We start from the raw sequence: 12,218 nt of genomic DNA, 5'->3' as shown, positions 1-12,218 counted from the left end.
TTTTACTTTATAACCTGTAATTTTTTCTAGAACAAAAGTGTACTCTTGGTTGCATACATTAGATCTATTCTGTCAATATCATCTGTAGAAAGTGTCGCAAATCCAATGGAAATTATCCATTACAAAATTATGTCATAGAAGCCTTGTGATAAGTCTATTATAATTTAAATAAATTGTTTCCCACCAGAATAATATTTTGCATACAAAGTAAAATAGGTATTCTAATGTTAAAAGAAACATTAATTATAGACCTCTGAAAAGAAATCTAATATTAATGACAACTTTTTCCTTAACTTACCAAAGTGTAGTCCCTTCTCCACTTCGCTGTTTTAGGTGCAAGCCTTCTAGCTGCCTATCCCCTATCATCATTCATTCATTCATTCATTCATTCAGAGAGAGGAAGACTGAGACAGAGAGACAACTGTCTGTTGTTGCACTTATTTATTCGTTGGCCGCTGCTTATATGTGCCCTGACCAGGGATCGAACCTGCAAGCTTAGCATATATCAAGATGACATTCTAACCAACTGACCTACCTGGCCAGGGCCTCATTCATAAGCTTTATGTTTGAACCTCACTGACATCTATTTTTGCTGATTTTTTTTAAATATACAAATTAATTTTCTCTATTTTTCAGTTATTTCAGTGGTTGCAAATTAGTGAAGTGTTACTGTTAGTTACAGGACAGTTCTGCCCTTTGGAGAGGATAGGACTGACCTAATTTATTTCATATGGCACATCTATTCAGAAGGATTTTAATAAAGCAGAACCTTACTAGGGAGAATGAGCTATTATCCTCAGAAACTTTTTTTAGAAAAAAAATATTTTTTAATGTGTGCAATAAAAATTTAATGAAAATGATTATCAGGACTTCTCTTTGGCTTTGGGAACCACATGAATATTTCTATATATCTTTAAAATTTTTCACTATGAAACTTTTTAATACGTGGAAGCAAGTATAAAGGATACTTACTACAAAGCTTAAGAAACAAATACTATCAGTTCCGGAGAAGTCTTCTATATATTCCCCCTTGATTGCATTTAGTTCTATACCTTTAAACTTATAGGCTTTTTCTAATTTTTCTTAATGAATCCAACTATTACAAATAATATTTAAAATAACTTTTTAGACAAACTTGTTACTATATTGAAATGATATATCCCCAAAGGCCATACACTATTTTATGTGTTACCTGTATTGAAATTAAGGGGTAATTCATAATGCTATCTTTTTTTTTTTAACATTTAGTTTCTATGCCTATGTCAACCTGGGCTATCATGAAGAACATTGTTGCTAAGAATGGGTTTTCTGGATTATTTACAGGTAAAAATATTTGCTTTACCAAATCGTTGGGTAAAATTATTACTTTTGAAATTGTTGAAAGTAATTCACATTTATTATTTCCTCCTAAACATCTTTTCTATAGATTTAAAACTGTTAAATGACAATAGATTTACTCTTAATAAGATAAAATTTCTATGTAAAGTAACGGAGTTAAATTGAGGAGGTTGGGAGTAAGTTTGTCTTGTTCTTGAATACCAGTTTTTGGCACAGAATTTGATGTATCACTTCATTTAATTTGATCATCATCAGAATGAAACCAAACCAATAAGTATTTTAAAATAAGGTAAAATTTTTTCTGATATTTTCTGTTCTCTTTGCAGGCCTAACTCCCCGTTTAATTAAAATTGCTCCTGCTTGTGCCATCATGATCAGTACATATGAATTTGGAAAGGCTTTTTTCCAGAAAAAAAATACTCAAAAACAGCAGTAGTGATGCTGCTTCAACTTGAAATAGCCATGGCCAAATAAGATGGAGACTCTTAGGCAAGAGCCTTTCTTTTTTCTTACGATTATTTTGTATCTTTCTTGCCGATAATTTAAATGAATAGAAATTTCTACTTTGACTCTAAATCATAATCCTTATTTTAAAATAAATTGTGTATTTCTAATTTTTGAGATAGTGAAAAAGATATTTCAGAAATCACAACCACTGAGCATTTTATAAAGAAAAAAACAATTATTCCTTAACACTTGGAACTTGAGAGTTTGATATTAAAGATCCTGTATTGTATACAGATACTGCAACAGAGAGTGGTTTACTGATTGTATTAAATGTTTACTAAAGTCAAGCGTGGGTGTAGAGGGGAAAACAACATTGTAGACAAGTAAAAATAATGTTTTGGCACAGAAAGGTCATCTGGTTTCAGCCATGTGATAATTCATGTGTCACTGTGGAGTCCTCTAGGTCTCTCTATTGGCTTGTTCTATTATATTTGATATTATTAATACAATGTCAGTTATAAAATATTTCCAGAATTTCCCTTGATGATATGCATCTCACATTAGTATGCTAGACAAGAGACTACACATACAATTTTCTTGAAGAAATAGCTTTTGGTCACTATAGGCTAATGCCTAAGAAATTTACCTTATGACTATAGGAATGAAATAAAAATATTATGGCAGGACAAGAAATGATATTTTTTAAAGTATTTGTTGGATTTTCTTAGGATATACATAAGAAAAGCACTTTATTGCAGACTATGTGTATTTTATGAAAATGTGAAACATTTCCCCCCTAAAATAGGTAATATATTTAGGTGTTAAAGCTCTGATGTTCACAGAGGAATTAATGTATTTGTATTATAGTAGAAAAAAAGCTCATATGTTTTACCAGAAATAAATTATATGGGATTTCTATGTAACCTTTTGTTTTTATCCTGTGTTGATTTACCTTAAATTTGCAACATAAATACCCATAAAAATATAATTATTTTAACTTATACTTTCATTAAAATATTTTGCTTACGTTAAAATTATCACTGTACCTTTAGCTAATATTTTCATAAAATGTGTGTAAGAATGTTTATCTGGAACACTGCTGTTTAATAGTATTAAATTTACCTTGGTTTTGCTATGCTTCTTTTTGATAACTTATTGGTAGAAAAGGCAGAAAATTGAGATTTAGAACTATGCTTCAAAAAGCAATCACATATTTCAACTTACTATCACTTATAAATAAATACTGATTGCACTTGTGGGAAATTCTTATGATTTATGACTAAAATAACTTATATATAATTCCCTAGTAGTTTTTCTAATACGTATTACATGCAGTGTATCCGGATGAAAAACGAAAGCTTCAGCTTTCTCTGTACTTAAGTAGTAAATAAGCATAAATACTTTTGTTTTAAAAAAAGAAAAAGTAGCAACCAAAAAGAGTTTGGCTAGAAATTGTGTTCTTGGTAATGTTGCTGAAAGGAAACTTTCACTTTATTAATGATAAATTTTCCAACATACATATTTAATTTATGTGTACATTTTTAAGAAGGAATGTCTTCTTCAAGTATTATGTTTGCTACTTTTCATATAATACACATTTGATTTTTTAAGAGTACAGAATTCTAATTTTCCTTTTATTTCTAGGAAAATTATTCACTATACTTAATCACATATGACTCCTTTAAATTCTCCCCTCCTTTTTTACAGGGCACAAATCCAGGGATGTGGGAAAATATAGTCTATCACTTTTGAACTTTTTTCCACAATGTAATCTGTCATTCAACACTTATTGAGACCTTTAATGTGATAGGCAGTATGAAAAACACTGGAGAGAAGATGTTTCAGATGTGGGAGTAGGTGAGGAGGGTGCAGGGAATAAATGGTGATGGAAAAAAGGTAACAAAACTGTCAGAAACTGTCACTGGCCTCAAGTGGATTTGAAAACTATGATGCATGGATTCTCCACTCAGCCTGGGGGAAAGGAGGAGTGGGCAGGAAACGCTTCTAGGATTAGGGCAGATGGTGCAGATTAAGTATACCTGGAAGCAGGCAATGGGATATGTCCCAGTTTGAGCAATGGGCATACATGGTGATGTGGTAGGAGATCAGATTGGGAATGTAGTCAGAGGGCTTGTGTGCCAAAGGAGAAACAAAAGACAACAGGAGACAAAGGCAGTATTTTTGGTGCAGCTCTAATACTTACAGAGTTGGGGTATTGGTTTTTCCCCCCAAGACCATTTATTTTTAATGAAAGAACATAGAACAGAAAACACCAGAATGTGTCATGTAGTAAGGCCAAGTGTTGTGAAATTTTGATTTTAGTTGTGTTTTAGAAAAATAACTGACAGTATGGGAAATGTGACATATAATAAGATAACGTATTTTACAACAATCTAAAGTTTGGTTTAGACTAAAATGTGATTTTAAAAGGTACTATTAATGACACACATAATTTTATCTCCCCCTTCCTATCCATTAAAAAGAACAAATGCTGAACCTACGTAGAAGCTGCTTTGCTTAGAGGAAGAGCAAAGTGAACTAACTTAAAAAAAAATTAAGAGCCCTGATTTTCAAAAGCAGTCATGTGACATTTCAGAGGTGGAGATTTCACCTAATGATAGGAACTTTGCAAAGAATTTCCATAAGTTGTAACTGTGAGACATTTTTAACCACTTGAAAATTTGTATGTAAATCTAATAAAGATGACTTACAAACTGACTTAAAGTTTTGTCAATCATAATTAGTAGCTTGACTTTGGCACTTACCTATTACAAACATATGATTTCATTTAGTGCTGACATCATCCCTAGCTTGACTTTGGCACTTACCTATTACAAACATGCACGTATGATTTCATTTAGTGCTGACATCATCCTGATGCCTTCAGACAGGTGCTGAGAAGATGGTGGTTTCCATTTGGCAGCTGAGAAAGCAAACGTTGGCAGTTATGTGATCCTATCAGTAACACTGCCAGGACCATTGTTGTACTGTGCCACTCCATAGCTGTGTGTACTCAAAAGGGTGTCATGTTCTTTAAAAAATAAAATGTATTCAATCTACACTAATAAAAGAGAAAGATGCAAATTGACCACACCTTCATCAGGAGTGGGTATGCAAACCCAACAAAGAAGGTGGGTTAATTTGCATACACAGGCCCCGAGGGGGCAGGTCGCAAGCGTTCCGCACGGCCCCAACCACTCCAGGCCTCTAGGCAGCATGGGAAGGCGGAAAGGCGGCTCCTGCCAGAGTGAAGGCAGTACCAGCAGCCAGGGGAAGGACGGCCCATTCTTGCATGAATCTTCATGCATTGGGCCTCTAGTTTTATATAAGTTGAAATAAGGATTCTTCCAAAACCATTTTGATACTAATATTTTAGATATCTATGTATATAAAAGCCTAAGAGATCGTCCCTATGATGCACACCGACCACCAGGGGGCAGATGCTCAATGTAGGAGCTGCCCTCTGGTGGTCAGTGTGCTCCCACAGCCAACTTCCCGCTGCCGGCCAACCTCCTACAGTCCCTTCCTGGGTGAGAAGGCCCTGATCGGCCCTGATCACTAGCTAGGCTGAGGAACCCCCCCACCCCCTGTGCATGAATTCGTGCACCAGGCCTCCCTCTAGTTAGGTAATATACTTTTACCTTATTTATCAACTCAGTGTGTAACCTGAATCAAGTAACTTTTTGTCAAGGATAAATTAAGACCATTAATGCATGGTACAAAATGTTTAATATACATGCAACAAGTGTAATACATCAAGGCAACAAAATACACATGGAAATATTAGCATGTAATTCAGCATTCTATTTTGGGGAGGGTGTATGAACAATAAACACTACCAAATGAAACTAAAGATTGAGACATAAGTTGTTTCCTCATGCACACATTAACTATCTCTCTAATTAGTATGAGATGAACTGAGTAGAAACCTGAATTCACATTAGCAGATGAATTTTATACCAAGAGCTCCAAGAAAGGAGGAAGTCATGGTCCTCAGGTGTCATGTTTAAATCTGCACTTAAGATGCACTGTGTTAAGATGCACAAGTTACAGTACACATTAGACAAATCTGAAAAATTGTATTAATTATGGAATCTTGAGTTAATGTTCTGTATTATAAAAATGTATGGAAAAAATGTAACAATGATTTTTTAAAGTTATTGAAGGAAAATGTCAAGTTGAGAGTGGACCGTGAATGATAAAGCATTAAAACATTCTGAAAGTTTTTAGGAAAGCAGCAATAGTGCTTAAGGCCAGCCTAAAAGTTTTGAAGTTCCCCTCCTTAACCATTTCTCACTTCCTCCTCCCAAGATTTCCACTGCCCTCCTTTTATAACTTCCATCCCCCATGCTGAGTAAAAATTGCTTTGGATACCTCACTCACAATAAGGTATTCAGAATTCAGAGATTAAAGGTACCATTTCTCAAGAATGTTTGCATTTTTACAAGTACTAAAAAGCCTTAAGCTAAAAGAATAAAGCTCTGAGTAGTCCTGGTACATCTAAGATAACTTATTTTAAGGGCTTCCAGGCGTCCTTTGTCCCTGAAATGATATTGTTTGAACTATCTTATATATAAGACTAGCCTTGTTACTATTTATTATCTTAAATTCCAAATTATGAGAGTAAAGCTCTAAAGATTGCAGAGAACCACCACACTCCTACATTTCTAACACAAAGAATGACTGTGATAAGTTCAGCACTTCTTGCCTCCTCTCAAAAAAATAAATTACTTTAGGAGAAACATTCTTCCTATATGTCAAAGCTACTAAGTTTGAATGTAATGTTTTATTAGTAAACAAAAATATCACATAAGTCCCCAGTAAGTATTGTAGCTTCTTCATGTAAACAATGTATAAAACTTCTTTGGCACAACTGATCATGTTTTCCTCATATTACTGTAGAAAATACATTTAATACATTTTCTTTTCCAATATGGTGAAGTTTTTAGGGACAAAAAATGTATAGTTCCAAAAATTGCAAAAAAAAAATTAAAATACAGTTCAGAGATGTTTTTAAAAAGAAAACTTTTTTTTTAACCTGTAGAAGTGCAGGGATTTTTAATGCTGACTTTAAAATGAGATTGTGGCGTGATTAATAATAGAAACTATAAAACATACATGAGACTTCACTGCAGCCCATAAGAGATAGAAAACAACACTGTATGCCGGACATTACGTATGGTGATTACCTACTGAGACTAATTTAAAAGCCTCTCAGATACTTGATTGAACTTGAAATCTTCCCTGATCAAATATTTTTTTCAACATGTGCTCTACACTTTTTTAATGTTTAATTTTGGATGCATATTCGGTCAGGTTTTTTTTAATTGATGACCTTTTAAGAAAATTTTGGAGAAACAAAGATAAGAAATTTTATTCATTTTACCTAAATTGTCTAAAATACTGTAAAATACTTTCCCTATGACCCTAACTAATTTAGTAACTGCCTAAAGGCACATTCCTACAAAATATATAAAATGTTAAGTGGAATGCTAAGTTGATATCGAATGATGACCGTTAAACTGAATAAGCCACTGTCAAACTGCAGCTGAAAACATTCTCTTCATATTAAAAACAAGGCTTTTAACATGAGAACATAGGAAGAAATTAATGAAAAGTGAAATTAAGTCATTTTTAGAAATTTGAATCATTGAATTAAAAAGGAAAGAAAATACTTGCCTAAGTCTCTGGAATAAAACCTTGAACTCAGTCTCTGCAAATTATGATACATTTAAATATATGAAAATCGACTGAATAAGTATGTACAATTTGCAAATGATTATTAATTTCAAGGATCTTTGAAAAAAATGTTAGGCCTATTCATTTGAAACTTTCTCAGTGACAAATATAAGAATTTTTTAATGAAAAAAATGGCAAGATCTTTTTTTTTTCCATTCAGTTTACATGGAGTAGATTGAACTCGAAGCAACAGAACTCCACATATGTACCAGAACAATATAAAATCCCAAAGGTTTTCCCAGCAGTCAAACTTATGTAATAGAACTTCTGCAACATAAAATCTTTTGGCTTTTACATTAAATTTTTCAGGATGGAGTTAGGCCTGGACTTGTCAGCTCTGCTGTAGGACTTGCAAGACAGTCATTGGATTTGAGGCTAGTTAGAGATTTGTAACTTGCCACTGATGTTAGAGACCCACAGAGACCAAGTAAGGAGGGAGTGTCTTCTTTACCTGGAAATTAGGATAAAATAACAAATAGTTAATTGTCCTTGAAGAATTGTCCTTTAGGTCTAATAAGGACCTAAAAATATTAAAAACTTCATACTTAATACAATATTGATATGGCAACAGTTGAAGGTTAAAAAAACTTTTTGCCTCAGATGACAGAAGTTGGTAGGTCCTAGCAGAAACAAATTGGTCATCAAAAGCAGAAAACTGATTTTTTGTTTTATAGCATAGCAAGAAGACCAGTTCTGTTTTAAATGTACTGACAGTGGAGTCTGGACTCTACAAGTCTTCAAATGGTACTGCTACAAATGTTAAGTTAGAAGTCACTGGATGTACTCTATGTGCCACGCATTATGATAACAAACAATACATTTAAGAATCACTGCTTGCCTGGTGGTGTGGCTCAGTGGTTGAGTGTCAACCCATGAACCAAGAGGCCACAGGTTCAATTCCCAGTCAGGGTATATGCCCCGGTTGCTGGCTCGATCCCAGTAGGGAGCGTATAGGAGGCAGCTGATCAATGATGTTTCTCTCATCAATGTTTCTATCTCTCTATCCCTCTCCCTATCTCTCTAAAAAAATAAAATCAATAAAAAACATTTTTTAAAATGCTAAGATGTTGAAATGTTATAGTGAATTGTTAGCATTTTTCTTTCGTGGTTATACATAAAATTATGATTTATCATAATCCTCACCCAAGGACGGATTATTTATTACAAATATATATATTTGTATTTTTATTTGTAATTGATTTTAAAGAGAGAGGGAGGAAGGGAGAGAGAAGAAACATCAATGTGTGAGAGAAACAGATCAGTTGCCTCCCATGTGTAACTCGACCGCAACCTAGGTATATTCCCTGACCTAAATCGAACCTGCAACCTTTTGGTGTATGGGATGACAACCAACTCCACCCAACTGGGCAATAATGGTATATCTTAAAACTCAAAGCATCTTAGATTTGATGAAATGTGGTAGCTACTAATAAGTTACTAGCATAATATCTGTCCATATGAGGCGCTTAATAAATATTTCTTGAAAAAAATGACAACTTCTCATCCTTTCTATCAACAATAACGATGCCATGATATGCAGTTTGAATTTCACTCTGATTGTCTTTGAGAGCCACAGGATGACTTTAAGTGGGGATACGTTTTCGAAGATCACCGATTACTGTATGGAGAATGGATTATGAGGAGGCGAGAATGGGAGACCGAAGACATTGAAAAAGCTGTGGCAGCAGTCCATCCAAGAGGCTTGCTCCAAGCGGCACAGGCTAGGATTGCAGTAAGGGAGGGGATGATGGGTCAGTCTATATAGCACGTGCTATATGGGGAGCTACCAGGACTTGCTAATAAACTGACCTACTGATGTAAGCAGGAAGAGTAGAATCTAGAATAATGCTTATGGGGGTGCCATTTATTGCAATGGAGAAAGAAAACTAAAGAAACTGGAGGTCTAAAGGAATGCAGGTTCCCCTTCAGTAAGAAACTCCCTAGCTCTCACACACACCAGCACATGTAGAACTGGGAAGGAGAGAGAAAAGATGTGAGCACTCTTTTATACTAGTACCACTTGTCCAATCCAAAGGGCTGTATTCACAACTGTAGCCTATGCTGAGGGGAGGAAAAAAGAGCTTTGAACCAACTAAGCTATTGAACTTTTAAAAGGAATAGCTTGAGTCTTAGAAACAAATGCGATCATTGAAAGTGACCTGAGAAGTTGTGGAATTTGACCAAGATATAGTTGAGGAAGATGCAATCCCAATGGGAAGAGTGGTTGGTTGAGCACAGTTGAAAGGGGTAATGGGAAAAAACAAAACTCCTTTATGTCTATTCCCCACGCTTTTTCAGAGTACTTATAAACAAGGTACCAAAAGTAATTAAAAAATGAAGAAATGGTTGGTTATAGCAAAAGCTGCTGAGTTTAATAGGATAAAGACAGAGAACTGACTTTAGCAGTATGACAGTGGTTAATTACCTTGATAAAATCATTTCAGTAAGTAGTAGACAAAAAAGCCAAATTGGAGTGGGTAGAAAAGACACAGGAAGTGAGGAAATAAAGAGAATCTAAGATTGAAGGTTAGCCACAAACACATGAGGAACAAACAAGAGCAGACCATTTTTAACCATAATGGCAGTTTAATTCTTAGCATACTTTGCAGAATTATCACAATTATTCTTTAGCAGTCCTCTGCAACCACAGTATCAACAATGCAGGAAAAGTACTTTTCAAACAGACGTTTTCCTTACCTTCGCTGATTGAATTTAACGTGTCTTGCTTTCCATCGTCTTGTGACTGGCCTGGGTCCAGGGAAGTCTGAGAAAGGCTAACTTCAGCTGAAAACTGGTCAAGATTTTGATAACTTTTTCTGTAAAATAACAGTGAAATATACTTAAATTTGTTCTCACAAAGTTAATTTCTAGAGATATTCTTTACTGATTTTCTTCAATTTATTGGTTAATTTCTGGTTAAATTATCCCCAATTTTCTCCATTTAAATGTGGTCTTTATCATGCTGCAATATGATCTCCATTATACTTTTCCCTCCACCCTTTTTGTAGGTCTATCTGGTTAATCCACTAAAAATGGAAAAGAAAGCAATTTTTCAAACAAACAAATCCTTGCACCAGCTTTTATTGTTATTATTATTATTGAGCTTGTTAAGAAATGGGGACATCTGGTTATTATCAGGTGACAAAGGAGCAGAAAAATCTACAGACGCAGAACAAAATTGGAATACCTTAATAATGATCTAGTGTCTTCTAAGCACTTCAGAATTCTTCAATACCTTGATATTTTTATGTAATTATTATAGTAACAAATTATTAAAAATTCCTATAATTTAGAAGCTTAAAAAATGTTGGGCAATAAAATATATGTGTTAAAACACCATCAAGATAATTTAACTTCCTTCTCTCATGTATTTGCAATTGTGAGCCCATTTTCTATTAAATGAATTAATTAGAAATATAATTAAAACCTCAGTTATAAACAGAAAGTTAATGAAGGTTTATTATTAAACTGTCCTCATATTTGTTTTGTCAGGATAAAACCAACATAAGGGATATATGCAGGTTTGATGTTATTGCCATTTCAAGTAAGAGAACAATTCATTACTATTTCCAAATATAAATGATCCAGGAAAATGAATGTGTTTTTTAGGTTCAACATCTATTTTCTAAGGTACTCAAACCCTATCTAATTTCCTAGACATGTCATGTGTTATATGATAAGGTTATAGGAATGCATATATAATTTAAATAATCTATTAGTCATTCATATTCATAAGAGTAGACTTAAAAATTTATCAAATGCATGTATATTAAGTATGAGAGTATATATACAATAAATATTTCCTCTAAGAAATGAGGTGAAGAATGTGGTGATGGAGTAGCTACTAGCTTACAATGCAAGTAGTATTCTTACTTGATAACATGGTGATTTTTCAAATTTTGGAAATATAAAAGTTCTTAATTATATTTTTAAGTAATGGGAAGTTCTATTATAGAAAATTTCTGATAATTATAATAGACTAGAGGCCCAGTGCACAGAATTCGTGCACTGGGGGGTGGGAGGGTCCCTCAGCCTGGCCTGCACCCTCTCACCATCTGGGGTCCTTCGGAGGATGTCGAACTGCCGGCTTAGGCTTGATCCCCTGGGCCTAAGCCGGCAGTCGGACATCTCTCTCACAGGCTGGGATCCCTTGCTCCTTACTGCCTGCCTACTCACTCCTTACCATTCAGTTCACTGCTCCTTAGTGGCAGGCTCCTTACCACTTGGCTCGCTGCTCCTTAGCGCTGCCACAGAGGCAGGTGATGTTCCCGCCACTGCTGCTGTGCTCACCAGCCATGAGCCTGGCTTCTGGCTGAGCAGGGCTCCGCTTGTGGGAGCACACTGACCACCAGGGGGCAGCTCCTGCATTGAGCGTCTGTCCCTGGTGGTCAGTGCACAGCATAGCAACCAGTCATTCTGGTCATTCCACCATAACAGTCGCTTAGGCTTTTATTATATAGATTAGATAGATAACAAGTATATGAGCTATACAACATGTAATTTTTAAAATGATACCCAATATCAAATTTACATCAAACTTAACAAATGCTAGGCACTGTTCTAAATATTTTTTTGTGTATAATTTAATCCTCATAAGTACATTAGGTCGGAATTATTAATACCCTTACTTCCTAACAGAGAAAACTAGGTCACAAAAAGGTTAGGTTTGAACCTGGTGACCTGGCTCTAATTCT

The 12,218-nt window shown here is 34.7% G+C and overlaps 2 protein-coding genes across 13 annotated transcripts in view; one reads left to right on the top strand and one right to left on the bottom strand.

The window, feature by feature from the left end:
* SLC25A40 (solute carrier family 25 member 40) overlaps positions 1 to 2,478 on the top strand; it is a 30,856-nt gene extending 28,378 nt beyond the window's left edge. For 9 of the 12 annotated variants that reach the window (XM_015558287.1, XM_015558291.1, XM_015558290.1 and 6 more), the window contains 3 exons: positions 334 to 423; positions 1,249 to 1,323; positions 1,665 to 2,478. In XM_015558287.1, coding sequence (XP_015413773.1) covers positions 334 to 423; positions 1,249 to 1,323; positions 1,665 to 1,774 — 275 coding nt within the window. In that variant the 3' untranslated portion in view covers positions 1,775 to 2,478. The remainder of the gene's footprint in view (positions 1 to 333; positions 424 to 1,248; positions 1,324 to 1,664) is intronic. The other 3 variants (XM_006779166.2, XM_015558292.1, XM_015558295.1) reach the window with 2 other exon arrangements.
* Positions 2,479 to 7,128: 4,650 nt separating this feature from the next.
* The window catches only part of RUNDC3B (RUN domain containing 3B), a 98,446-nt gene continuing 93,356 nt past the window's right edge, over positions 7,129 to 12,218 (bottom strand). Inside the window, exons 12-13 of the mRNA XM_015558255.1 lie at positions 10,222 to 10,340; positions 7,129 to 7,975 (exon numbers count right to left, since the gene is read on the bottom strand). Of these exons, the coding sequence (XP_015413741.1) occupies positions 7,830 to 7,975; positions 10,222 to 10,340 (265 nt within the window). The 3' untranslated portion in view covers positions 7,129 to 7,829. The remainder of the gene's footprint in view (positions 7,976 to 10,221; positions 10,341 to 12,218) is intronic.

This window comes from Myotis davidii, unplaced genomic scaffold (assembly GCF_000327345.1).
Source record: "Myotis davidii unplaced genomic scaffold, ASM32734v1 scaffold187, whole genome shotgun sequence".
Lineage (NCBI taxonomy): Eukaryota > Metazoa > Chordata > Mammalia > Chiroptera > Vespertilionidae > Myotis > Myotis davidii.
The sequence above is the reverse complement of the archived record's forward strand: the minus strand, read 5'-3'. Positions and strand labels throughout refer to the sequence as shown.